The sequence below is a fragment of the Huiozyma naganishii genome, chromosome 10 (genome assembly GCF_000348985.1).
Source record: "Huiozyma naganishii CBS 8797 chromosome 10, complete genome".
NCBI classification, from domain to species: Eukaryota; Fungi; Ascomycota; class Saccharomycetes; order Saccharomycetales; family Saccharomycetaceae; genus Huiozyma; species Huiozyma naganishii.
The window spans coordinates 80,873-105,514 of NC_035931.1; the positions used below are offsets into that span (position 1 = coordinate 80,873).

At 48.2% G+C, this 24,642-nt stretch overlaps 11 protein-coding genes across 11 annotated transcripts; 5 read left to right on the forward strand and 6 right to left on the reverse strand.

Annotated features, from left to right (window-relative positions):
- Nucleotides 1-117: 117 nt before the first annotated feature.
- MLO1 (Mlo1p) lies at nt 118-495 on the forward strand (the record flags this gene model as incomplete). Its single annotated transcript, XM_022610044.1, has 1 exon — nt 118-495. The coding sequence occupies one exon, from the start codon at nt 118-120 to the stop codon at nt 493-495; it is 378 nt and encodes a 125-aa protein (XP_022466379.1).
- A 957-nt stretch (nt 496-1,452) lies between these two features.
- Nucleotides 1,453-3,249, reverse strand: GAD1 (glutamate decarboxylase GAD1; the record flags this gene model as incomplete). Its single annotated transcript, XM_022610045.1, has 1 exon — nt 1,453-3,249. The coding sequence occupies one exon, from the start codon at nt 3,247-3,249 to the stop codon at nt 1,453-1,455; it is 1,797 nt and encodes a 598-aa protein (XP_022466380.1).
- A 189-nt stretch (nt 3,250-3,438) lies between these two features.
- SPE2 (adenosylmethionine decarboxylase SPE2) lies at nt 3,439-4,668 on the reverse strand (the record flags this gene model as incomplete). Its single annotated transcript, XM_022610046.1, has 1 exon — nt 3,439-4,668. One exon carries the CDS (start codon nt 4,666-4,668, stop codon nt 3,439-3,441), a length of 1,230 nt encoding a protein of 409 aa, XP_022466381.1.
- Nucleotides 4,669-5,487: 819 nt separating this feature from the next.
- On the forward strand, nt 5,488-10,173 carry RKR1 (ubiquitin-protein ligase RKR1; the record flags this gene model as incomplete). Its single annotated transcript, XM_022610047.1, has 1 exon — nt 5,488-10,173. The coding sequence occupies one exon, from the start codon at nt 5,488-5,490 to the stop codon at nt 10,171-10,173; it is 4,686 nt and encodes a 1,561-aa protein (XP_022466382.1).
- Nucleotides 10,174-10,409: 236 nt separating this feature from the next.
- GNT1 (glucose N-acetyltransferase) lies at nt 10,410-11,879 on the forward strand (the record flags this gene model as incomplete). The annotated part of the gene is made up of 1 exon (XM_022610048.1): nt 10,410-11,879. The coding sequence occupies one exon, from the start codon at nt 10,410-10,412 to the stop codon at nt 11,877-11,879; it is 1,470 nt and encodes a 489-aa protein (XP_022466383.1).
- A 1,400-nt stretch (nt 11,880-13,279) lies between these two features.
- KNAG0J00560 (uncharacterized protein) lies at nt 13,280-15,400 on the reverse strand (the record flags this gene model as incomplete). The annotated part of the gene is made up of 1 exon (XM_022610049.1): nt 13,280-15,400. The coding sequence occupies one exon, from the start codon at nt 15,398-15,400 to the stop codon at nt 13,280-13,282; it is 2,121 nt and encodes a 706-aa protein (XP_022466384.1).
- Nucleotides 15,401-16,925: 1,525 nt separating this feature from the next.
- Nucleotides 16,926-17,471, reverse strand: KNAG0J00570 (uncharacterized protein; the record flags this gene model as incomplete). The annotated part of the gene is made up of 1 exon (XM_022610050.1): nt 16,926-17,471. One exon carries the CDS (start codon nt 17,469-17,471, stop codon nt 16,926-16,928), a length of 546 nt encoding a protein of 181 aa, XP_022466385.1.
- Nucleotides 17,472-18,619: 1,148 nt separating this feature from the next.
- On the forward strand, nt 18,620-19,057 carry COA6 (Coa6p; the record flags this gene model as incomplete). Its single annotated transcript, XM_022610051.1, has 1 exon — nt 18,620-19,057. One exon carries the CDS (start codon nt 18,620-18,622, stop codon nt 19,055-19,057), a length of 438 nt encoding a protein of 145 aa, XP_022466386.1.
- A 707-nt stretch (nt 19,058-19,764) lies between these two features.
- HSP30 (Hsp30p) lies at nt 19,765-20,736 on the forward strand (the record flags this gene model as incomplete). The annotated part of the gene is made up of 1 exon (XM_022610053.1): nt 19,765-20,736. One exon carries the CDS (start codon nt 19,765-19,767, stop codon nt 20,734-20,736), a length of 972 nt encoding a protein of 323 aa, XP_022466387.1.
- A 75-nt stretch (nt 20,737-20,811) lies between these two features.
- Nucleotides 20,812-21,297, reverse strand: KNAG0J00600 (uncharacterized protein; the record flags this gene model as incomplete). The annotated part of the gene is made up of 1 exon (XM_022610054.1): nt 20,812-21,297. One exon carries the CDS (start codon nt 21,295-21,297, stop codon nt 20,812-20,814), a length of 486 nt encoding a protein of 161 aa, XP_022466388.1.
- A 1,145-nt stretch (nt 21,298-22,442) lies between these two features.
- On the reverse strand, nt 22,443-23,501 carry KNAG0J00610 (uncharacterized protein; the record flags this gene model as incomplete). The annotated part of the gene is made up of 1 exon (XM_022610055.1): nt 22,443-23,501. The coding sequence occupies one exon, from the start codon at nt 23,499-23,501 to the stop codon at nt 22,443-22,445; it is 1,059 nt and encodes a 352-aa protein (XP_022466389.1).
- Between the last annotated feature and the right edge of the window lie 1,141 nt (nt 23,502-24,642).

Here is a 24,642-nt window from a genome sequence, read left to right on the forward strand (position 1 = left end):
AACGTTCCCTCAGCGGTTAATAATAATGTAACATTAAAATACTTAAATAAATCTGGTGGACCACACCGAAGACGCTGGCCGGTTCTACTAGGGTTCTTATCCCAGGAGCGTGTGTCTATGCGTTGGTTCCACTCGATCTTCTACAAGACTGTGCGCCCCGCAGTTGGGAAATGCGGGTCTGAGTCATCCAGTAGTCAGCCACTGGCGACGCATTACAAGCGGTGGTACCAACTGCAACTGTCTGAGAAGCAGCAGTTCATCACGCGGTTTGTGCACAACTACAAGGTGCAGTACCCTCGATCGAAGACGAACGTTTCGCTGAGGGAACTGTCGCATGGGATGGACCAATTCCAGGACTCCCCCAGCGTTTTCGGGATATTCTACGAGGACATCTGGCGGCGTGCATTGGAACAAGGGGGTCCACGCACGGGGAGCCGGTTTGACCACCCGAGCTTCCTCAAGTTGCTCGTTGAGAGGCGGGAACCGCCCGATTGAGCAGGCAAAGTCTGGCTATTCTTCACACTATATATACAACTGCATAGGAGAAGTAAAATCGTATACGATGTTTATATAGGAGATGCGTGCATTAACACATACACACCCCTCTTCATCAGTACTAGTTGTAGTAGTTGTTGTGGTAGTTATTATTATTATTAATCCAATGATAGTATTTAAATAAGCTTCTCTCAGTCAAAGAAACCTGTATAAAAGATCGTTGGTTTTATATTATATGTAGAACTATAAAAAATATGCTGATATTCCTGGCACACAAGATATCATAGCAAGTAGGCCAACGCACCGGCGACGGCAGCACCGACGACACCGGCGTTGACGGCGTTGTTGGAGGCGGCGAAGGCGACGGCACCGTTCTTGGACTTGGTGCTGTTGGACTTGTTGTCGGCGGCGGCGACCAAGCCAGCCAGGCTGACAGCAGAGACTAGGGCAGTAGAGAACTTCATATTTGTGTGTGTGTGTAGTTTGTTGGCTTAACGGCTTTCTTGAATTCAAACAGGAGAGAACTGTACCCCCCCTGCCACGGGATGCCTCCAGCCTTCCCTTTTATATGCCAGTTTTCCGCCTGCACAGTCACACGGTACCATCCCTCGGTCTCTGCCCCTCGAGCCTCGAGGACGCGGTGCTGAGGCGCGGGCGGCGGGGCGGTTTCCCGAACGGGCAAAGATGGCAACACAAAAAAACCCGCTTTCCCAATCCGGCCGCCGGTTTCCCTTTTGGGCCGCGAGAGAGGGCTTGGCAAAGCGGTTTTCCTGTGTTGCCGGTTTCCGCTTTGGGACGCGGCCTCGAGGCGATGACGGAGGGCGTGGTGTGAGGGGGTGGGTACTTGGTGCTGTATGTAGAAGATAGAGACTGGGACTGGGCGATCCTGGGAGATTCGCACGCAAAAGGGGGGAGTGTGGGGGGGATGAGGGGGCTGGGAGGCCGGGAGGGGGCCCCTCAACAGGTGCCCCTGTAGTTTCTTGAGGTGCGCTCTGCGAGGTGTGCACGTTTCTCTCTTGCACGTGCAGCGGCCTCGGCGTTCTCGGCGTCCTCGTCGTCCGAGGCGGCGGCGTCTGGGCCGCCAGGGGACGCCAGCGTGAGCAACATCTCGTAGATGAACGCGCGGCGCTCCTCCTCGGTCTGCTCGGCGGCTAGGTGGCGGAGCACCTTTTCGTAGGAGCGCACTAGCCGCGCGATGACGGTCTCGATGTCGAACAGCAGCAGCTGGGCGAGGTCCAGCTGCATCTCGGACCGGAACACGACCCGGAGCACCTCCCACTTCTCGGAACCGTCGGTGGATCGCGGTAGCGGGTAGTTCGGGATGATCCACCCGCGGGTGCGCAACATACTCGACACAATCACCTGCGGAATGTCAGGGTACTTCTCTTGGAATTTCCGGGATAACTTGAAGGCAACGAGCGGGATCCCCGCTTTGAAGGCATCGAATTGGGAGATGTACTCGTTCACGTTCTGCGGGACGCCGCCGTCCGCGATCCTCTCGTGCACGGAACTGACGATCTCGATGCTGTCCCGCAACTTCTCGCTCTTCAACAGCGCGTACGAGAACGCCCGCGCGACGAAAAGCGATTTCCTGAACCGTTCCCGGAACCCGGTGAACCCGAGTGACATGAAGTTGAAGTACTGGTGCACCACTTGGAACCCGGGCCTCGAGAAGTTCAGCCCAAAGGTCTCCTCTACACCACCAAGGTACTTCAACCGGAACCGCAGCTCCGCGGGGAGCAAAGATTCGTCCCGCCAAAGGACCCACCCTAGACCGGGCGTCGTTAACCCGAACTTGTGGCTGCTCGTGTTGATGCTCAGCACACGCGGGTTGTTGAAGCACCACTGGTCCAGCCCGTTCAGCTTGCTTAGGTGTTCCGCATCGTAGCCGAAGGGCAGGATAAACCCGCCAGAGGCACCGTCGACGTGGATCGGGATCTCCAGGTTCCCCCACTGCGGGTTCCGGGACTCGATCTCCTCCAAAGTCCGGCATATCTCAGAGATGTCCTCCAGGTGGCCCGTGTACGTGGTCCCCATGATCACGAAAAGTCCGATGGTGTTCTCGTCGACGTACTCGTGCAGAAGCTTCGGGTCCATGCAGAAATGCGTAGCTGCGCTCACGGGGACCAGTCTGCATTCGACGTCGAAGTACCGCGCGAACTTCTCCAGAGCGACCTGGCACGCGGAAGACATGATAATGTTGGGTTTGGAACAGTCGCGGCCCTGCGCCCTCATCTTGTGCTCCCACCGTTTCTTCATCGTGAGCCCTCCCAACATCACTGCCTCGGAGGACCCCGTCGTGCTGCACCCTATAGGGGTGTCCCCCTTCGAGCAGCACCACAGCTGGGCAAGGATCGAGACACACCGCTGCGTCAATTCGATCAGCTGCGGGTACTCGTCGTTGTCAGCGAGGTTCTTGTTGATGTTTTCCATCACTAGCTTCTTCGCGATGTCTGTGGTCGCCGTGTTGACGAAACTCGCCAAGTTCAAGTGCGGGTTCCCGTCCAGCGTCAGCTCGTTGTGGATCAAACTGTACGCAACGTCCTCCTTGATTCCGTGCTCCGGGATAGTGTACCGCTGGCCGAGCTGCTTCGTCTCCTGGATCGAAGTAGACGTCGGGGTTGTCTTGTCATTGGTGAGTGTTTGAAACTGCGTCGAGAGAAGCTTCGTCTCAGGGAGCTCCAGCTCCGCAGTCTTGGATCTGTGCACAAGCAGCCGCGGGTTACGGTATTTCTCAGAGTGTTTGTGAAGCATCGTGATCGGTTCTCTCACCTTGAACCTTTAGCGGAATGAACTGTTAAGGGGAGAAGAGGATTTATATATAATTATCCAGTATGTATCCCCCTATATATATATATACGTACGTATGTACAGAGATGCAGGTTAAAGGGAGCTGGCAAGACGAGCAGCGATGTTCAGGGGAGTGTTGTCTTCCCCTACTGTTCACTTTCTTTCGAACCTGATGTAGAGTAATTGGTAGTCCTCCAGGTCGTAAATGATGCGTTCTTTCTTCTCGTACAGTCGCGACTTTGAGGCAAACTGTTGCAGGCTATCGAAGTTCTTGTTCCCTGCAGATTTGGCAAAGAACGTGAGACAGAATTCCCTCGGACGGAACACGTTCAGTACTTTGCGCAGCACGTCGACGTTATCCTGTCTGTCGTTGGATATCTCGCTCACAGGCACGTTGCTCTCGAAAGAGGCGTACGACCACCCTTTCTCCGGGGTGACGTGCAGTGTATAGTAGTAGTGGTTATCGACAATCATGTTAGAGGAGTACCCGCAAGGTGAGAATGCAAACGCGTCGTGGTGGAATTCCGCGTCCCTGGAGTTCGCACTCGCAGTGTTGTACACGTTGTCGAGCCCCGTCTTCCGCGTCATGCTGTACCCGAGGAGGTGGCCGTCGTCGTCAGCGTCGTCGTTGGTCCTCTCCTGCGGTTGCCCCAGAGGCTGTGGCTCCGCAGAGACTTGCCGGTGGGACACGAACTGCTCTGTGCATTCAGGGTCCAGTCCGGTCATAAGGATCTCGAACGTCTCGTCCTCGACTGCGGGTGACTCTTCTACCGCTGCCACTTGCTCATCTTGTTCCTTGGTGTCTGTGACGTACAGGTTCCAATGTTTCCTATCATCGAACCTGCCCACGACGTAACTTTTCCCGGAACAGAAGAACGCATTCAAGTAGTCCACTTCGTCCCCCCAGTTCCTGTGGATCGATTTCTGCTTCGAGGGGAACATGAACGCCCTTCTCGAGTAAAACACTTTGAAAGGTTCGAATTTGCCCTCCTCTTCGTTCCGGAAGTCCCACCCGAGCAACTCGTGCAAGATCTCAAACAGACGGGGCAAACAGAACAGTGTCGTCGTCGTCCCACACGTCTTGAGCGTCATTCTATGCGGGTATATAAACATTGAGGACTCGCTGAGCAGAAACGCGTCCATCTCCGGTGTCGACTTGATGGAGAGCACCTCGCACTTGACCAATTGCAAGATAGACACCCATGTCTCCACGGGGACGTCCCGCAAGGTCTTCCCCTCGCCGGGCACCTTCCCCACATGTGGGAAAAACCAAATCTCCAGTAGCTTCTCGGGACCCTCAAAGGCCTCTGTCGAGTCCAGCGTCGCGGACAACTGGTGGTCGATATAAGAATGGTTCGTCAACTCTGTAATGGATATCGTCATATAAAATGGGGAAAGAATTGGCACAAACTACAATAAAAGATGGGCCCGCGTAAATGTGAAATGTGCGCAGCGATCTTCTACCAGTCCCCAACTAGCACAACTTAGAAGTCAATGTCCCTAATATACTTCTGACCGGTCACCCACCGAAAGAGAAAAAATGAAAGAAAAAGGGAAAAAAAGAGTGTACCGTTCCTGTAACACAGACTGCTCTTACAAATATCAAACCAATCCCTCAAAAGTCCCTTTCAACTTCACCAAACTCTAAAAGTGTTGCACATCGCATCGATGCGTTCGATCTTTTGATGCTGCTTTTTTTTCTATCCAAAAAATTTTTCAGTAAAAAAAATACTCAGTGCCAGTGGTGTCTGCAGTGTGCAGTGCAGTGCAGTGCAGTGCAGTACGTTGCAGACCTTGCTGCTGTTGTAGTCTACACGTATATAGATACTGATATATACTGCATACTTTTGCTTTTGTATGAATATACATTCGATTAGGTAAAGATATTTCAGAGATGTGGTGTCTGGGTGTGTTTTCTTGAATTGAAGGTAGCGTTTAGCGGAGGGAAGACTCACTACGTAGTAGCAGTACGGTATGTTTCCTAGTCATCACAGAGTGTAGAAGGATAGGACGGAGTCGTTGACTCTCGCTAGTTATCTCTAGCCTCACACTGTCAAACGCAGAAGTCGCCGTGAATATGTAAAAAAAAAGATTAACTATTAGCGAAACGAACGACGAAGGACTGACACCTTTTAATGGTTTTATAATGGGAGTAGTGCGACAAGCTGATACTATTTGCCGCCATACACTCGGTGCATAACAATGTCGCTAACCGGGATCAACACCTTTGAACAGTTTGGGGTCGCAGACTTTGGGCTAGGGAGCAATGGCGCCAAGATAACCCTCAACTATTTTGACGGGTGGCCAGAGGCCTCTCTGCTGGATTCCCTTGGGGCCGCTCAATTGAAGCTGATGTTCAAGTCTCTGAGTAAACGAGACGAGAAGACTAAGGAGAAGGCGTTGGTGGAGCTGCTCAGGTTTGTGCAGGGCGGTGCAGAGTGTACGGACTCTCTGGACGACATCTTCTTCATCTGTTGGTCGCAACTTTACGCGAAATGTACAGTCAACGAGTCGAAGTTAATACGGGCGCAGGGCCACCATATCACCATTTTGCTGATAGATTTGTTCAAGAAGAAGATGGCTCCCTTCTTGAAGGATTTGATCCCGCTCGTTTTGCTAGGGTGTATCGACGCGGACACATACGTAAGCAAGACTTGCTGTTCAGAACTCAGAGACTGCTTCAACAACGACCCGCAAAAGATAGACGCCCTGTGGATTTTGTTCCATGAACAGATTTTGAACCTAGTGCGCCATATTGTCACGATCGAGTCCCCAGACACGCTTCTTGACGAGAGGTACGTCACACGGGAAGAGGCAGAGTTCAACTACAATAGGCTCGCGTTTGGAGCAGTTCAGTTGCTGATAAACCTGCTCGGCAATAACCCCGATTCATTCGGCCAGTACAGGGAACAGTACCAACTGCTGCTTAACGACGATAACCTGTGGAAGTGCTTCAACTTGAAAACTACGTACAATTCAAAGCTGTTTGAGGCTATATTGAAACTGATAGCAGTTCTATACGAAATGGGTTACCTGAGAAAGAACAAAGAGATATTGAAACTAGCAGTTCGGAGATTATTTAAGGCAATGACAGCAATCAACTCCAAAAATAGCATTAAATTTGCCCCCATCGTCCCCCCGATATTAAATATCTTGACGCTGCTGGATACCTACAAGGAGGGGAGAATTTGGATGTACGACAAAAACTCCAAGGATAAACTGATCAGTCTGATCTCCGTATCATACTCAACCGCCTCGCTCGGATTCTTCACGGCAATGTGCAACCTGTACCAGCAGACGTCGATCCATCAGCTACTAGATTATGAGGTGGAATGGCTGCCCCTGTGGCAAAAGAGTCTGAAGACTTTGAATGCAAAACCGTTCCTTGGAAGAAACGGGCTGGAGATCCTCGAGGAGTTCTGGAACAACTACCTCAAGTTCTTGGCGGATTCCGGAGATGACGACATCAAAAGTATCATTCAAAATGATATGTTGAAAACGGCGGAAAGTTCGGTCCGTTTGAAACAATCGAAAGTGCTAACCTTGTTGTTCGCTGCGCATCTGACCCCCAACAGACTAGTCACCTGCATCGAGGAATGTTGCAGCTTGAAAAACTTTTCTTCGAAAAATTTCGAAAATTACATCACACTGTTAGCTAGCATTCCAAACAACGAAAACGTTCTGGTCACATTGGCCCAATGGTCGTACGATACCATATCTAGTGGCTCCCCCGCCGTAGTGGAAAACCAACCTCATTTTTTTTCGCTTTTCTCCTTCTTCTTGAACACGGGCGCACCATGTCTCGCTGAAGAGATTTCCAAATTTGTTTACGAGATCCCGGTCCTAGTAAAGGACTCCTCGTATGGCAAGTTTGCAGACTGCATCATTCTCTACTCAAATTCATCCTTTGTTGGAATGAACGATAAGTGGAAGGAATCGATAACAGATTTTTTCACCTGTGCATTTTCCATCAAAGTCCCAAACGAGAAAATTATAGACACTTTGAACAGACTCAACCCTGACGTTTTGAAACAGCTTTTGGAATTTCCTGATGCTGGAGAGATAAACGCATTTATCACGAGCTACATCGAAACGTATGCTTTCAACGATGGCGGCGCACTCTTGAGCTCACCACTGGTTTTTAAAAACAATATCTCGCTGCTGTATGAAAGTGCCGTTGCAAACTCGCGATTTGACTTGTTCTGTGAGAAGATGGGTGATTTGAAGGAGGGTGTCAAATTCGAACTGTTTGAGAAAACTGATTTCCTGCATAAGGCTATATTCGTCGCATCAGAGTCCTTGGTTGATTCTTTGTTTGTCACGGCTATATCCTTGGCCAGAGAGCATACGTCTATCGCAAATAAGCTGGCCAACACAATAATCGATTACGTCGAAACTTCAAAAGATGCCACCAAACATATGGAAAGACTATTACGCTACACCAGTGATCTCATTTCTACGAACATTGACGTTTTACCAATCTTCATACCTTTGAACCTAGAGACCAAGTTTTATACAAAAGTGCCGAAATTGGACTACAGGGTTTCCCTATCCAACAGTTTCGGTATCAACTCACATTTATTAAACGGTTCCACCTCTTCCATGGACTTGGCGCTTATTAAAAGGTTCCTGAAATACTCTCTGTTTTTGGATAGCCTAGTCACCAAACTGCCATCATACCTAGATTCACATGTCATAATGGGTCTAACGCTGCTATCTGAATTGGCAATCGATTACAACTACCTATCTGACGATCCCTGTCAGGAGTTTTTCAATTTGAAACACACCTTATTCAATAATATCGACGAGTTCAAGTTATCCTTTCACAAGATCATCGAGACCTTGGTTGGTACCCCGCCGGAGAACTTGAACACTTTGATCCAAGTCCTATTTACAGGAGCACACCCGGTTATTGTCTATTACAAGTCTCGGATTTTGTATAGGATATTGATAAATGAGGTCGATAGTATCTCCAAGAAAACGCTAATTGAATTGACCCCACTGCTCGAAAAATTCATCACTGGCGTAGTCAGGGACGAAAAATCTGATGATAAATCTTATCTGAACTCTGCCATCTTGTTATCCGTTCTCACCAAGCTGAACACGGACCAATCTATGGTTAAACTAAGAACTCTTTTGGCATCTGAGTGTATTGGTGTTAAGGGACCTGATCTCATTTCGAAAACCTATAAAACTTTGATACTGTTGACTAATATCCTGGCTATCGACAGTGCCGACTGTGTCAAAGATGATTTTGTGCCTTTGGCGGCACAAAGAATGAATTTGGTTTTGAACACTATGAATGATTGGATGGACAGTGATATCGCGTACGATCCACCTTTTGTCGTTGTGAGAACTGCTCTTTTGAGGTACTTCTCGTTGGTTTTAAAGTTCCCTGCTATAGTCCACGAAATGCATGATTCATTGATGAGAAGCTCCAATAGGTTACTTTTGGACAGTCTGAGTATGTGTCAGCTGGAGGATACGGCATACATTTTTGAACTACGTGCCAGCTGTGTGGAACTATACGCCATATTGGAAGCAGAGAGTATGTGTTCAGAGGACTACAGTGAAGATATAAAGGAGTCAATTTTGGAATTGACTTTGATCGACTTCCAGTCAGAAGCTGATAATCAAGTGTCGTCGGTATTCTACCAAAAGTTGAATAAATCCCTGCAGAATGTTGAATTGAAGGAACTTTTGCCTCATTTCGAGCGAATTTTCGAGAAATACCTGAAAGAAGGTATGCACAATGTGAACCAAACTAGAGTCTTCTTGGGGTTATTGGAAAAATTGATCTATGCCAAGCAACAAGACGCGGTTATTGAGTTTGAATTGAAAAGCGGGCACATCTCGAGCGAGTCAGAAAATCCAGATGACGATGAAGAGATCGCTGCTGATGACGCTGCGTATAAACTCCCATACGCGTTGCTTGGAAATTTGGCAAAGCAGACACCCCACGAGTATTTGGAATATGAGGATAAATATAGGTTTATCAAGTACCTATGGGATTGGACAATAGCGTTAAAGTACTTCCAAGATGTGTCTTACAAACTTCGCCAAATTTACATCGAGCAATTGAGGGACAGTAATTTAATCAACAAAATGTTCGATTTCATTGCCGATCAAATCAATTTGGAAGATACCAAATTTTGGAAGGAATTGCCCGTTGATCAAATTAGTGGTTACGCCTTGGATAGTACGCAGTTTGCACCATACCAGGAGGATATTTTCAACGAATGCAGAGTCCTGCTTGGTCACATCATGTACGATATGTTCAACAAGGTAGGTGCACTAACGAGCAATTGGTTCCTGAATATCAAGGATAGGTCTTTGCAACTCAAGATCGAAAACTTTGTGTCTCAATTCATCTCTCCAATTTTAGTTGCCGAGGAATTGACTGCTGTTGAAAATAAAATGGGTCAACTAACCTCCAAGGACGACGATTTGACTATCAAGATCAACCCTGTCGTACAAGAAGTCAAGGCGAGCTACTTGATCGATGAGCAGAAGCTACAAATTTCCTTCAAGATCCCGAAAAACTACCCACTGACCAATATACAGGTCGTCGGTGTCTCTCGTGTTGGTATCAGCGAGCAGAAGTGGAAGCAGTGGATCATGTCGACGCAGCATGTGATCACGGCAATGAACGGGTCCGTCCTGGACTCGTTAGAGCTATTCACCAAGAACGTCCACTTGCAGTTTTCAGGGTTTGAAGAGTGTGCAATCTGTTACTCCATTCTACATGCCGTGGACAGGAAGCTACCTAACAAGACGTGTCCAACGTGCAAAAACAGATTCCACGGCGCGTGTTTGTACAAGTGGTTCAGATCATCAGGAAACAACACTTGTCCACTGTGCCGTAACGAAATTCCATTCAGAAGATAATCAAGCGGGCCAATACGTACTATACATAGCGCTGCATTTATAGATAAGAAACGTTGATTGTCACCCAACAGCAGTCTCGCCATGCAAAACTCTGCGTCAGTTTCCAATACTTTAATGTATCAAGTAACTTCAATATTAAATTTTTATTTTGAGCATGTTGACGTATAGGGTTCAACACCGATGTATAAAAGTTTCTACGGAAAGCGAGCAAGCAGCTTGAGAGAGTGGTATAGGGTATGAGGATATTTTCTAGGAGGAGGGCCAAGTGGCTCCTTCTCTTCCTCTTTATTGTTTGGATAGTGGTTTTCTCCATCAGGACCATTGTACAATTTCAGATAAATGAAGAAATTAACTACTATAGGAGGTACTTCAAAGAGAAGAAGGATGGGCTTCAAGGCGTGTACAATCCTCTTGATATTAAACAAATTCCAGTGGATGTCATTGATGCCCTCTATGCGCGTAAATTGGAGCGGGTCGAGAAGGATACGGACAAGCCAATCGATTGGAGCAAGTATGCGTACGTGAGCTATGTGGCACATCCGGAATATCTGTGCAACACGCTGATTATGTTTAACGCTTTGAAGAATAAGTATCCAACGAAGGCGAAACTGGTTCTATTACTTTACGACAATGGTTTGGAGCATGAAGAACAGTATCTTGAGGAAAGAGAGAAACTTGTCGCGCGTATCCAGGAGATCGATAAAGACCAAGTGGTTATCAAGTACGTGGAACGGTTGACGAAGCCTAACGATTATACACAGTGGGCGACGAGTCTGACGAAGTTGCACGTTTTCAATCAAACGGAGTTTGAGCGAGTCGTGTATTTGGACAACGATGCTCTTTTGAAGGGTAACATGGATGAGTTGTTCTTCCTGCCACCATACATTGCGTTTGCGTCCCCACTTTCGTACTGGCATCTGAGGGGCAAGGACATGAAACATGCATACGATGAGGTCAAACACGAGGGCCACCCAACTAACGTCCAAAGTTACACGAGAAAGTTGCTCACGAGGATCAAGAAAGACAAGATGATTTATAACCATTTGCCCAGTTTGCCCTACAGCTTGTTTTTGGACACGGAAAACGTAGCGAAGGATATCATCGATTCCTCGTCGAACTTTCATTTCATCAAGTGGCTAACGGGCCATAAGTCCAGCGAATTGAAGTTTGCAACAGACCTAATGGTCATCAAACCTTCAACGGAAATGTTCCAGTACATCACAGACTACGTTCTCCCCACGGCAATGCCTACAAACTCAGCATACGACATGGACGTCCTCAATGAGGAGATTTACAACTTGAAGAGGACGATTTTTGAGCAGTTTGATCTGTTCAGAAGACTTAAGTCGATGTTTGTCCCCGAGTTGCTGGTGTTGCCCTTCTCACGGTATGGACTCGTCAGCGGGACGATCAAGGAACAAGAGTATTACCCGATTATGGAGAACGGAATCCTGGGATACAAAGACATCGACGAGGCCGGTAACGCGGTGACCAAGGACGTTGCCGACTGTGTTGCCGAGGCTAAATATATCCACTACTCGGACTACCCGATGGGCAAACCTTGGATGTACAAAGAATTTGCACAGTTCATGTGCTACGTTCCTGACAAAGTGAAGGAGGAGCAGGCAAAACCGCTCCAACAGATCTGTGACGTGTGGAATTCCGTCTATATTCCATTCTTCGAGGACAGGAACATGTGTAACTGATGGGACGTGTGACCATCTCTATGTAACACTGAGCACGACCTTGTATAGCAGAAAGCCCTAGGGCGTTTTGATAGAGGGCAGAGAGAGCGACGCAAAAGAAGAAAATTTTTCAGAGCGACATTTCGAGTATAAAAAGCGATGAGTTCGATTTGCGTCACAAAATACTGTCAACAAAACCTTGTACCTTTTGGAAGCGTTGAAGGGATATAACACCATTGATGGAATGCCTCAATTGGTCCACCGACTAAATTTTGACTAGTTTTTTGCACTGTTCCCTTTCCCCGATCTGCGATACCCGTTTTCTTTTACCCTCGCCCATTCCTTGTAAGTTTTAACTTCTTCCCGATCTCTACTTCCCTAATTGTCACTCGTTCAAGCTTCTGTCTGGCCCATATAGACATACAAACGTTCTCCTCTTTCTTTCTTTTTTTATCTTAACGCCTGCCCGCTCAAACCGTCCCCAAATGAACACTGTTCCTCCAGTGATCGCTTTTATCCGTCCTCTTCTCGTCTGACTCACGTCCCCGTGCCGAATTGCGTGGAGCAATGAACGAATGTGGTTTATTCCACAACAGACGTCCCCTACCCAATCCTACACCCAGTTCAGTACGTTCCGATCCTCGCCGTATTACGGACCCATCTTTGAGTTTTTCATTGATGGCTTGTCCATACGGTTCACAGTTGCTGTGGTCCTCACTATGCAGTCTCATCGCTCGCGCTTCCATAGCGGTGCTGCTGGAGAGGGCCAAATTCAAGGCATTCTGTAGAGGATCGCTGAACGTACAGCTGTGCTGGTGCGGGTGGTGGAGTTCGTCTGCGTCCCTTGCTCCGCTGCTTATTTTGCTCGCGGGGCGTGCGGGAGGCGAAGAAAGGTGGTTCTAGCGTAGGAAGTCCGTGTTTGGGCATGGTTTGCTGAGGGTGTGCGTTGATGTAAAGTGATGGAGATGGGGGGACGTGTCTGTGTGGTGTTGGACATTGGTGAGTGATACTTTGTGGTTGTGTCCGGGGCAGGTAGTGAGAGGAGGTGTGGAGGAAACCGGCGTTGAAGAGATCAGGTTGAAGGCGTATATGCGAGAGACTTGTTTGAATCGATGGATTTTGTTGCAGGTTCATGTGAAATCATAGAGTTAAGTCCCGATTAATCGCTCATCTATTGATAAGTTTATATCTTATTCGATAATAGAATGCAGTTTCATACCCGGGATAAATCACTTTCTTCTGTTGCCTACGATTATGTGCAACAACTCAAGCTTGAAACGCTTTGAACTCTTGGTATTGATTGATTCTTGTTAAAATAAAATGTAGTTGAGAAAGTTCTATATAGCAAAAAAATGAAGTGTAGAAGAGGGAAGGGAGGTGTTGTTATGCATGTATTAGTTAACATTGGTCCATATATTAATTTATTTGTTTACAGCGGCGTAGATGCTGTCGACATCGTCCTTGTTCGCGTTCAAAATGTCGCGTCTCTTAAGTTTCTGCGCGGAGGTGACGAACCCGTTCTCTGGTGTCCACTCTTCCTCCGAGATGGCAACCCCTGCAAGCAGTTCTATGCCGTTGAGCCCCTGGTCCCTGCCCGTCTGGAGCATATCCTTCAAAATCGCGTTTCTGAGTCTCATATCGTGGATGTAGTTCTCGATATCGTCGTCCGGTTGCATGACCCCAAGGGACACGGCCAGTTTTGTGACCGCTGGACCAGCGGGGACGATAATCCCGACTGGTTTCACCTGTGTCTGGTCCGCGTACACACAGATGTTTTGAACGTACTTGTTGGACCTGTACAGGGACTCAAGTTTCTCTAGGGCGATGTACTCCCCGTTGAGCGTTTTCACCAGGTTCTTCTTCCTGTCGATAATTTGGACTTGCCCCGAAGGAGTCCACTCGGCGATATCCCCCGTTTTGAACCAGCCGTCCGCGGTAATCGCCTGCTGCGTCTCCTCTGGGTTCTTGTAGTACTCGGAGAGCACTGGTGCGCCCTTGAGCCAGATCTCCCCCTGGTTGTTCTTGGCGAAGTACCCAAGTTCTTCGACGTCGACCAATTTCGCAGTGATTGCACCCGTGAGGTTCCCCGCGATACCGTACTCGAAATTCTCTGGTTCGAGAACACACGCGCACGCAACAGTCTCAGTGAGCCCGTAACCGATCAACATCGGACACAGGACGTTTGTGAGGAATTCTTGTGCGTCACGACTGATGGGGGATCCACCGTTACACATGTACCTGAGTTGTCCACCTGTCGCAAGTTTGATTTTCTTGAAGAGAATGTTACCGATTGTGTCTCCACCTGGGAGATGCCATTTCTTCAATTTGATCTTTGTGTGGTACGCTGCCCAAAAGATCTTCTGTGTGAAGGAGGGCAAGTCAGCGATTTGGTTAAGGATCCCCTTTCTGATTGTTTCCCAGACCGCGGCAACACCCACCATCAGTGTTGGTTTAAACTCGACGATATCGCCCTCACAGTTACGCACTGATGTCTTTGACAGGGTCTTGACGTTTGCGTAACCGATGGTGCCCCCCCAGTAGAAGGCCACGAGCTCGAACACCAGTTCGAAGATGTGTGCTAGTGGTAAGAACGAGATGATTCTGTGCCCTGTATCGACGAACCCGTCCATGACGTTGTGACTCACACCTGCAACACCAGCGACGATATTGGAGTGCTTCAAGACGACCCCCTTTGGATCCCCAGTGGACCCTGAAGTGTACATGATACAGGATAAGTCACCCGCGGCCGGTGGGTGTGGTCCAATCTCCCCCTCTGCTTTGACCCCGATCTCCAACAAGTCATCGAAACTGATGAAGGTGATATCTGGGCGGACTTTCTTGATCTTTTCGATCGCAGAAGCGGCGTTCTTGTACAGGGACCCACCGAGTCTTCTATCCCCCGGGTTCAATTGTTCAGAGTAAATAATACATTTCACCTTATCAGCTTTCTGTAAAGGGTTAACCAGTTTCTCCAGTAGTGCGTTATCCGTGAACACCGCCGTAGACCCCGTCTGTACCATTGAGTGAGTGAGCCCGCTCTCCCCCAACGTATCGTACGCGGTCACAATGGGCACATTTTGGGTCTGTGCCCCCAGATAAAGTTTCATCCATTTATGGGACGTCGAGGCAAACATGTGCAACTTGTGTTCATGGTTGATATCTACGCCTGGTTCCCCCGGTTGAATCCCAATCTTAACAAGCCCTCTCCCCAACGCGTGCATGATCGCCGTGAGCTCTTTGTAAGTGTTGTACCTGTACGGGGACAACTCGTAGTACAGCCATTTCTTCTCCTGGGGGACCATTTTCCCATCCACTCTCCTGTTGACGACTTTGGTCTCCTCATGAATCTCAAGAACGTCTCTCCAACCCATCGCCTGCTTCTTAGCGTTTTTTTCAAACCGTTCCATGGCAAACTCGTAGACCGTGTTACAGGACATCCCAATAGGTCTCACGATGGGCTTTGCGGCCACTTTCACGTTCCTCCTGGGAGCAGTCTCATGCTCGTTCGCTGGTTTCCCGACCGCTACCGAAACCTGTTTCATCGTGGCGTAGTGGCTGTGTCGTTATGGACATCCCAGTTGCCACATCGCCATCCGCCGTTCCCCAGCGCGCCCCCATATATATATGAGTGTATGTGCATGTATACAACCCAACCTCTGAGTGCAATACAGCAAACCGCAAGCCAACAACCGCCAACAAAAAAACAGAAAAAATCTGTTGGGTTCTCTTTCTATGCGGGTCGGCGGCTAAAACAGCGGCCGTTGTGCGGGCGTTTCTGGGCGGGCGGGGTTTTCTGGCTGGGTGCGTCTTTTGTTGGGTTCGGGTGTCCGGGTGTCCGGGTGTCCGGGCGGGTGCGTTTGTCGCTTGGCACGAACCGGTCACGTGAGTGTCACGTGCTTGTGTGCTGTGTTACCCGCACAAAGAAGAAAACGTTTTATTGATCACGTGAATCTTGCAAATGGAGGCGGTTTTGTGTTACCCGGATGCGTGCTTCTCGCATAGCACTATTATCTATATACCTTTTGGACAGACCTTGCATTTCAAGTGCTACAGCAGTGCTGTCAATCGTATATTATGGCTATCGCTGGCTTTTACTTTCTAGAAATGAACATATTATTTACAATTGCGGTCCAGAAGATTCTTTAGCCCGATGTCTTTAATTTCTTCAACAGACAGTTCGAGATTCAATGAGTTGACCGTGCTGCTTAAGGGCAATTTATTACCAGCACTCTCATCTCCCAATGAGTGCCTTTTATCGTTGAATATCCTCTTCAATTTGCTAAATCTTCTTTCACTGCTAACAAAGGGGGAAATGGTACTGAAAAGGTAATCCAGAACGCTTGGCAAAATACTGTGGTTGGAAACCGCAACGGTCGAATCACTCAAATTGGACCTCGTTTCATTCAGGTACTGTGATATGATATTCCAGGAAAGCAATGTTCTGAAAGAAAATACATCAGCAGTGTGAAATTCGCTGTTACTTTCGGGCAACAATTCGAAATCACAAAACTTCAAAATACGAATCTTTACCTTCATCTCATGCGCCAGACTCCCAGAATTGCCTAAAATTTTTAATCTCTTTGAGCAAGTGTTCCCTCAAAACTCTTTTAAAGTCCTTGACCGTTAATGCCATATTAGACCGACCGTCGCCAGCGAAAATTCCTTTGATCTCTTTCATTTTCATAACACTCATCGGGGATCCATCATTTTCTGTCTCGCTGCTCTCATCTCCATTTTCAATTATCTCAAAATTCATTATTTTGAATGCAATGTTGGTCAGTTCAGAATATACATCAACACAATGCTTTTGGGAGATTTTAAAAACTTTCACAGCATCATGATGAAACAACGCACTCAACATATGAATGTAGGTAGAATCACAGGCTTTTGCGTAGTACTTTTCATACTTCGCTTTGAACTTTTGAAGTTTGACCGGTCTTATCAAGAGCTCACTTAATCCACTAGCACAAACCGATGACATCTCTTTACAGTATAGCAGTAATGGAAAGAAGCAAATACTAGCGGGCTTGTTTAATGATAATATTTTCGTTAACGATTCGTACGGTGTCAAACCTTTATAGATAATTTTAGCAGTTGAAACGTGGGCTTCACAAAAGTCAAGTTCCACCTAGTGTTACAATATGACGGCGGTAGTGTCTCCACACAGTCCTTGAAACTTTTCTTAAAAATGAAACATTTTCTCAATTTCTTGGTCAGTGCCATTAGACGCTGGACAATATCCACTGGGCAGATATTAGGAAACAATTCAAGATCCTCTTCATCATTTTCTGAACCTGTATTTTCTGTATCTGTTTGCAGGTTCTCGATAATATCATCGATTAAAGCTCTCACAAACAGTTGAATTTGGGGTACGGCACAACCGTTGTGAGAGTTGAAAAAAGGAAATTGCTCGTCTCCTTTCAACGAATCTGTTGCTCCTATCACGGAAGCAGCATTATCAGTGCAACAGGAGGTGAGCAATTTTGATAGAAAGAATTTTTTTATCAACGAAAGCAAGGTTTCTGTTAGCTCCTGCTTCTCCTTTGTTTCGACTTCTCCGAAGTGAATCGGAAAAACAACGCGTTCCATATTTCTGGTTATAAGGTTGATCATAACACTGATACAACTTGTCCTCTTGTTTGAAGTCCAGCCATCGGTTTCTAAAGATACCCAAGGCAATCTGACTTTCTTCAAAACGTTAAAACGTTGATAAATAATATCAGGAGTGTTTGCACTCCTGGGTATCAAAGAGCTCACGGAGCTGCTCTCTCACCATCGCACTGATATGGTTCGAGACCTTTTTTCTACTAAACAATTTCTTACATTCTGGCAAGCGCCTGCCCACAATGAGCCTAATGAATCTAGAGTCAAAAACGGAATAGCTCAGTCCTAACACCACCGCCAATGAGACACGTCATCAGGTTTAGCACTACTTTTGACCTTCTTTTGGACAGCCTTTTCAGTAGAGCTATCCAAAGTTTGCTGGACTTTTCTTTGTCCCTTGCAGATTCAGTTTTTTTCTGACGGTCGTGATGGACACAAGTGCAAAAAAACTTGTACAGGTTCGAGTTCTTTCGATTATCAAATATGCTGTCCAAATCTGCTGTAGCAAGTGTGGTGTTTTGTAGACATTTATACTCCATACCCGCTGCGTCGTCGGAAGAAGCAGTCAAAGTATCTTTCTCAGGATTTCCGGTGCCAACGCTTTCCACAAGCGTCGATTGTTCCTCATCAGGGACAGATGGAGAAACTGGTTTGAAGCTATCAATGGTCCTCTGATAATTGCCGTAGGTAGACATTTCCATCTGGGTCGGGACAATGTAAAGGGATATTTTGGGTAACTCTTCAACATTTTTTCAAACAAACATATGACCTCTGTTTTTTGATCAATTGGTTGATTGTGGAATGCAGTCACTAAATGCAGCTGTTCTTGTCATTCTGAACTTTGGTTAGTCTTAATAAAATGCTGGTATCAAGACGGTACTTAGATTTTAGCTCTAAACCAATGAACAGCTTTAACAATAGCCGAGGTGCAAATGTAGAGGTTGATAACGTAAATCGAGTTATGACTGGCCGAGTCGGGGCGACCCTGTTGTTATAGCGTTTCCAGCACGGTCTACCGTATCAGGTGCTGTTTGAGTATCAGTGTTACCCGCCCCCCTCCCAGACACACCTCCAAGAAAACACAAATGTACATAACGCAAGAGTCTCCCTGTCTTTGCGACCCCATACCTGTCCTGCTGCTCCAAGACTCCCACACCATGTTTTTTGGCAGGTCCGCTGAGTCCCCCGCGGCAAGCAACACCCGGAGCGGCAGACGTGCGTGCTGGGACAGCAGGGACAGGTTCTTCCAGTGTCTGGACGCCCTCAGAGTGGTTGACCCCCAGGCGGCAGACGTCCAGTCGAAGGTCAAGAGCGAGTGTGGCAGGGAGCGACAGGCCTTCCAAGACAGCTGCCTGCACAGCTGGTTTGTGTACTTCCAGGAGAAGCGTGTGGCAGACTGGAAGAAGAACCAGTACGTGATGAAGATAGAGCGAGAGGCGGCCTCGGCGCCGCCCCAAACCCTAAGTAAGATAGCACGTATCCCTGTAAATACCAGTTTATTCTTTCGCCTTCCACCCTGTTCTGCGCCGTCCCGGTTCGGTTCCCCCGCAAACTCCGGTTTCGCCACTACTCCCTGCGGTTCCTGTTTCGGCTAAACCTCGCACCAGCGCGAACAAATAGGAGGCCGCGCGGGCGGCGGCCCGGGGCGTCCCCTTTCCCGTTACCCACCCGCCCCCTTCCGGGCCCCCCCCCGTCGCGCGCGGCCAGACCCCCTTCACGCCACGTAACCGTGCGTCGCAGGGGGGCGCCGTGCGTGTTTCAGTTTCACCGAGATGCAAGTTCCCGGAGTTGTCCCCTTTTGCGCCATTTTCGGCCGCTGCGGCGCCCTCTGTGTCCCGGGCCCATTCCTCGGCAAAACGGGGCCGCAAAAGGGGGAGGCGGCCTTTTTCCTTCCGTGTTTGCGCATTTCCCGATGCGGGCAGCGGGCGCCCAGAAGCATCGCGGGCCCTGCGCCCCTTTCTCTCGCTCGCTTATTCAGCGGTGTTTTTGGGGCCGCTTACTGCATGCAGGGAGGGCCCATTGTGTTCCCCTGTCGCCGTAGTCACCTCGAGCGGCGGTTGCGTGGGCAGCGTGATCGGTTTCTCGAGGCGGCGGTCGGGGGTGAGATTTGTCTCGGGAGGCATCGCAACCACGCCTGGGAAAATGTTATATAAGCACGGCACTTCTGGCCGATGTCTGGCAGGAATTGGTCTCTCTCTGTATTCCCTTTCTTGTTCCCTCCAGTACACCAAACAGATCTTCTCTTTGCAACAACAACACTAATACTAAGAGGATATCTACTTTAATTATCACACGCAAAACAATGGACTCAGTAACTTACTTACTAAAACGTTCGGGCAATGAAGCCATCAGGGTCAACCCCCCCCACGATGTCGACTTGCACATCACCAAGAGAGGGTCCGACTGGCTGTGGGCCGCGTTCGCCTGTTTCGGGTTTTTGATGGTCATCTACATCTTCTTGTTCTTCCTGGCCGAGATCAGAAAGTCCAAGAAGTTGACCAAGTACGCCCTGGCGGCCCCTCTGCTAATCTCCATGTTCGAGTTCTTCGGTTACTTCATCTACGCTTCTAACCTGGGTTGGACTCCAATCAGAGCCGAGTTCCACCACGTCACCGTCGACCGTTCCATCACAGGCGAGTCGCCAGCCGTCAGACAGGTCTTCTACTCCAAGTACGTCGTCTGGGTGCTATCATGGCCAGTGTTGCTGTTCCTGCTTGAGTTGACCAGCAGCACTACCACCAGCTCCATTCAGGACGACTTCTCCACTTTCGACATGATCCACTCCCTTATCGTTCAAATCGTCGGTACCATCTTCTGGGTCGTCTCCCTGTTGATCGGTGGTCTAATCAGGTCCTCGTACAAATGGGGGCCATGGACCTTCGGCTGTGTCTCCATGCTTGTCGTCCAGGGGCTGCAGTGCAAGAGATTCTTCTTTGACTTCAAGTTGAGAGGGTTCACCGCAATCATGGTCCTATTGTCCATGATGGTCACCTGGTTGTACTTCATCGCCTGGGGTGTCTCCGAAGGTGGTAACAAGATCCAGCCAGACTCCGAGGCAGTCTTCTACGGTGTCATCGACCTGTGCATGTTCGGTATCCTGCCAGCATACTTGTTGTTCGTCACCAACCAGTACGGTGAGTTGCCTTCCTTCGGTGTCAAGTACCCACACTTGGGCCACCACGACGAGGAAAACCAAAACGAGGGCAAGGACTCCGAGCCAAACTCAATCAGAGCCTCCGGTGAAACCGCCGTCCCAGACAACAGCTCCTCCTAAGCAGTAGCGCCGACTGGACTCTAACGCATCTTCTAATCAACTTTGATGCTGGATCCGAAGTGCCACATTGCTCTTTTAAATTCTAACTCTATCTCTAAATAATAATCTAATGTTTAATTTCTTTCTTCTTCTACTACTACTACTACTGCTACTAGACAAATTTTGTATACAGTTAGAGGGTCTGCCGCCCTCGGGTTTCACTCTTAATGGCAAATTGCCATGCCCCGTCCATGCCTGAACTGTCTGCAAATTTGTTTTCGAACCTTCCCCTAGTAAGAATAAGTCTTTGGCTACATTCCATCTAAACCAGTTCATCTTGAGTCCGTTTTGGTGAATAAGGGTGCGTATGGCAGAAACAGAAGAGGGTTTAGTGGTAGGCCACAGTACACTGAGATTCCAACTGGTCCATACGGTACAACTCAGTATAGCCCTAGAGCTGGTGGGTATAGGTCTTTTTTCTATTTTGCAAGCAATTCCAATAATAACAACAATGCTAATAAAATGGGCAATAGGTATAACGGCAACAACAATTACAACCAACAGCAAAATGGCCCACCGCATGTCAACTCAAATGATGACTACAGAAACAACAGGAGTGGCGGTTACAATCCCGAAAGAAATAACAACTATCGTGGTAATAACTATCGCCAGGGCAATAACAGGAATTTTAACAACGGGAATGCCAGTCGTTACCAGGGTAGCAATCGGCGTTGATTCAACCTATCTTATTTGTACACTAGGAAAATACTAATATGTACTCTTATAAATTTTTAGTAATCACATCATGGGCATTTTAGTAAGACGCTGCTAGAAGTTATAATACAACATATTTATATATTTGTTTCCGCTTACCTTTTTTTATTATACGTTTAGTGTTCTATAAGCTTCTCTTCGATATTCACGAGAGATTTCTGAATTGTTCCGCACGCAGTCCTCTAAGTATTGTCGATAAACGTACATGGTGTGTATAGGTTTATAAAGAACTTTATTGTGAGAGCTCAAGTCCGTTGTGGTTAAGAAATAAATGAAGAAACAGCCTGTTATTGATATATGTAAACCGAATACGTAGTCATGCAACTTATATCGGGTGGGTTTGATTGTCAAAGTCTTCCTGATTCAGAGGTCTGGTTTTCAGGGTTGGCCTTCAAAGATACCTTGGGAGCTTGCACTTTTTTGGGATAATGTAGCAACAAAAATGCCCAGCGGTTCCCCTGTAAAGTTGGTGTTAAGATCATTCACCGTGTCAGATCTCCCCATCTAATATATTAATGGCTCATTGGAAGGAAAGATCCGCAAACTATCTTTAAATAGTAGTTTGTAAGAGCTAAAACAGGTTGTGATTGAGTCAAGTGTGTAAGGACTCTGATATTGTGTATTTACGCCGTATACGTAAGTATGTAGTTATATCAGTTGTGCTTGCTTGTCTAAGGCTGGTTCGCTAGTTTGAGGGTAAATTGGGAACTCGCTTTGTGAATGGTTTCATGACCCGTTACCCTCTCTAATACAGTACTGTGAACTATTATAAACCCGACATGTGAGAATATCTACTCTAGACAAGCGGATGGCCCGTTATCCGGAACACATATAAACCCCAAGGTATCTGGACCGACATCTTTCAAGACCGTCTTTAAATCCAGGTCCCAGGTTTAGTACTAGGCTGAGAAACTTATTTTATACTATACATAAAAGAGTCCATTATATCGCGGCTAAAACAAAGAAGTCACGTTAAATTGCTGTAGTCTCGTCCCGTTGACGGGGACGCTCACATTGTTGCCCAGTAGATTCTCCTCGACCGTGCTGTTGTCCCCAACAATAATGTCCCGCTTCTGTGTAGAGCCGACGTCAAAGACCTCGATCTTGGCCTTGGCACCGTTCTTCGCAGTCACGACACAGAACCCACCACCACCGGCACCGTCGCTGCTTTCGCTCGACGTCACGCCGTTCACACCGTTCACGGATGGGTCAATCGAACAGGGCAGACCAACACACTGCGATGGGTCGTCACACGTGATCCGGACACCGAAGTTCGGTTTCTCGTTACGGAAGGGAGTCGCTTGCTCCAAGTACACTGGGTTCCAACCAATCTTCACAAAGGTGTCCCCGTTGCCGTCCATATTGGCACCGGCAACGTAGGGGGACCAGTTACCCCTTGGTTGGGTGTTATCCCCCCACTTACACCCGTCCGCTACGGACACGCCCGGCGGGTTGATGTAGAAGTGTGACGCCGTGCCAGCCCAGTAGTCAGTCCCGGGGACCGCCAACACGCTCTCTGAGCCAACCAGCGTGGGGATCAGCATCTCTTCGTTCCCTGGGAGCACGGTCTGGCAGAAGGCGACGTTACCGCCCGAACAGGTGTTCACAGCGCTCACGGTGCCCTTCCCGTCGTAACAGTATGGCTTCGATGGGTCCGGGGTGGTCAGCTGCCCGTTCGAGTCACAGTACAACCCACCGTACTGGGACCCAGGGTACGAGTAACTGGTGATGCTTGTGTCCCACTGGCCCATCAGTTGGCCCGGTTGGCAAGCGTAGGGGCACCAAGTACCCGGCTGGCACGCTTGGTCAGAGTGCATCGCCCAACCGGCGTTTGAACCGGAACTTTGCACAGCGACCATGTTCTCGTAGTTGGGGAACGCACACGTACCTCCACGCTTCTGCTGCTTGTGTTCGTGGTGTGCCGCTTCGGAACCCACATCGAGGAATCCGGGTGCCGCGTAGGCGAGTGCGGTGAGGTAGGCGGCTGTGGTTGTTTTCTTGTTTAAAAGCATGATTAGTGAATGAAAGGAATGACTTGAGTGAGTGAAACACTTGTCTTAAATGAATGTAATGTGTTTTGGTTGTCTTTGAAAGAGAGAGAGAGAGAAGGTAAGAATGCGGAAACTGGAGCGAGAAGTGTTTTTGAGTCGGAGATTCGCATCTCTTATATAGTAATATCGGAATGCCATCGAGGTCGAGGACGAGGTCTAGAGAGAGGAAAAAGAAAGGAGGGCCCATCGTAACCACAGCGACCTTGGCCTCGAGATGGCTTACCACATCTTCCGTCCGTTCCGTAGCGGCAAATCTGCGAAAGAAAAGAAAAGAAAAAAAAAATAAGACCCCAGACAGTGACAAACCATCGCAGAGATCCTGCGCCCCACCATAACCTCCGATTTCTCTTTCTCTCTCTCGAGATGGCTTACTACATCTTTGATCCGTCCCGTAGCGACGAGAAAAGAAACAAGCAAATGGCCAGATTTTCACGTGCCCCTCAGTACTCAGTGGTCGCTGAAATGAACCTAGTCTCCCCGCCTGTATCTGTGCTCTTCGCTGATCAACGAACGTTCCTCCTCAAGTAATCAAATTCTTATGTAACTGGAATGGAAAAAGAAAGACGAGAGAAAACACAATACCCTATAATCAATCCCAAAATTTTTCGGGAAATTTTCACGTAAATCAGTGCCACAGACAAAGCCGTAGCACCATCCCAAAAGAGCAATGTAAGTGGACGAATGGGCGTCTGGACTGGGCTGCGCCTGGTTATAGCACTCTTGTCTAGACTCCCCACCTTCCCCTTTGGGGTGGTTGCAGAGGCTCAGTGTCCCTTTTTGGGGTTAGCACACTTGCTTTCTGGATCAAATAGCGAGTTCTCATTTCTTTTCTAGCCCTGGTGACCAATAGAGTTGAGAGATGGGTCATCCATCCCCGACCGCCTTGCTAACACATAACACATAGAGGAGGAGACCCACCCACTGCCGTCATCGTTCACAGAGCACCTAGAACTCATCGACGGTCTTGGCACCGTGCGGGTAACCACAGCGACCACCCATTCCTCCATCTATTTCCTCTTTCGGAAGCCCATCGCCCAATTCGGACACGACCAAAAAAAGAAAGAAAAGAGAAGGAAAAGAAGGGTGTGATTTCCGTCGTCTT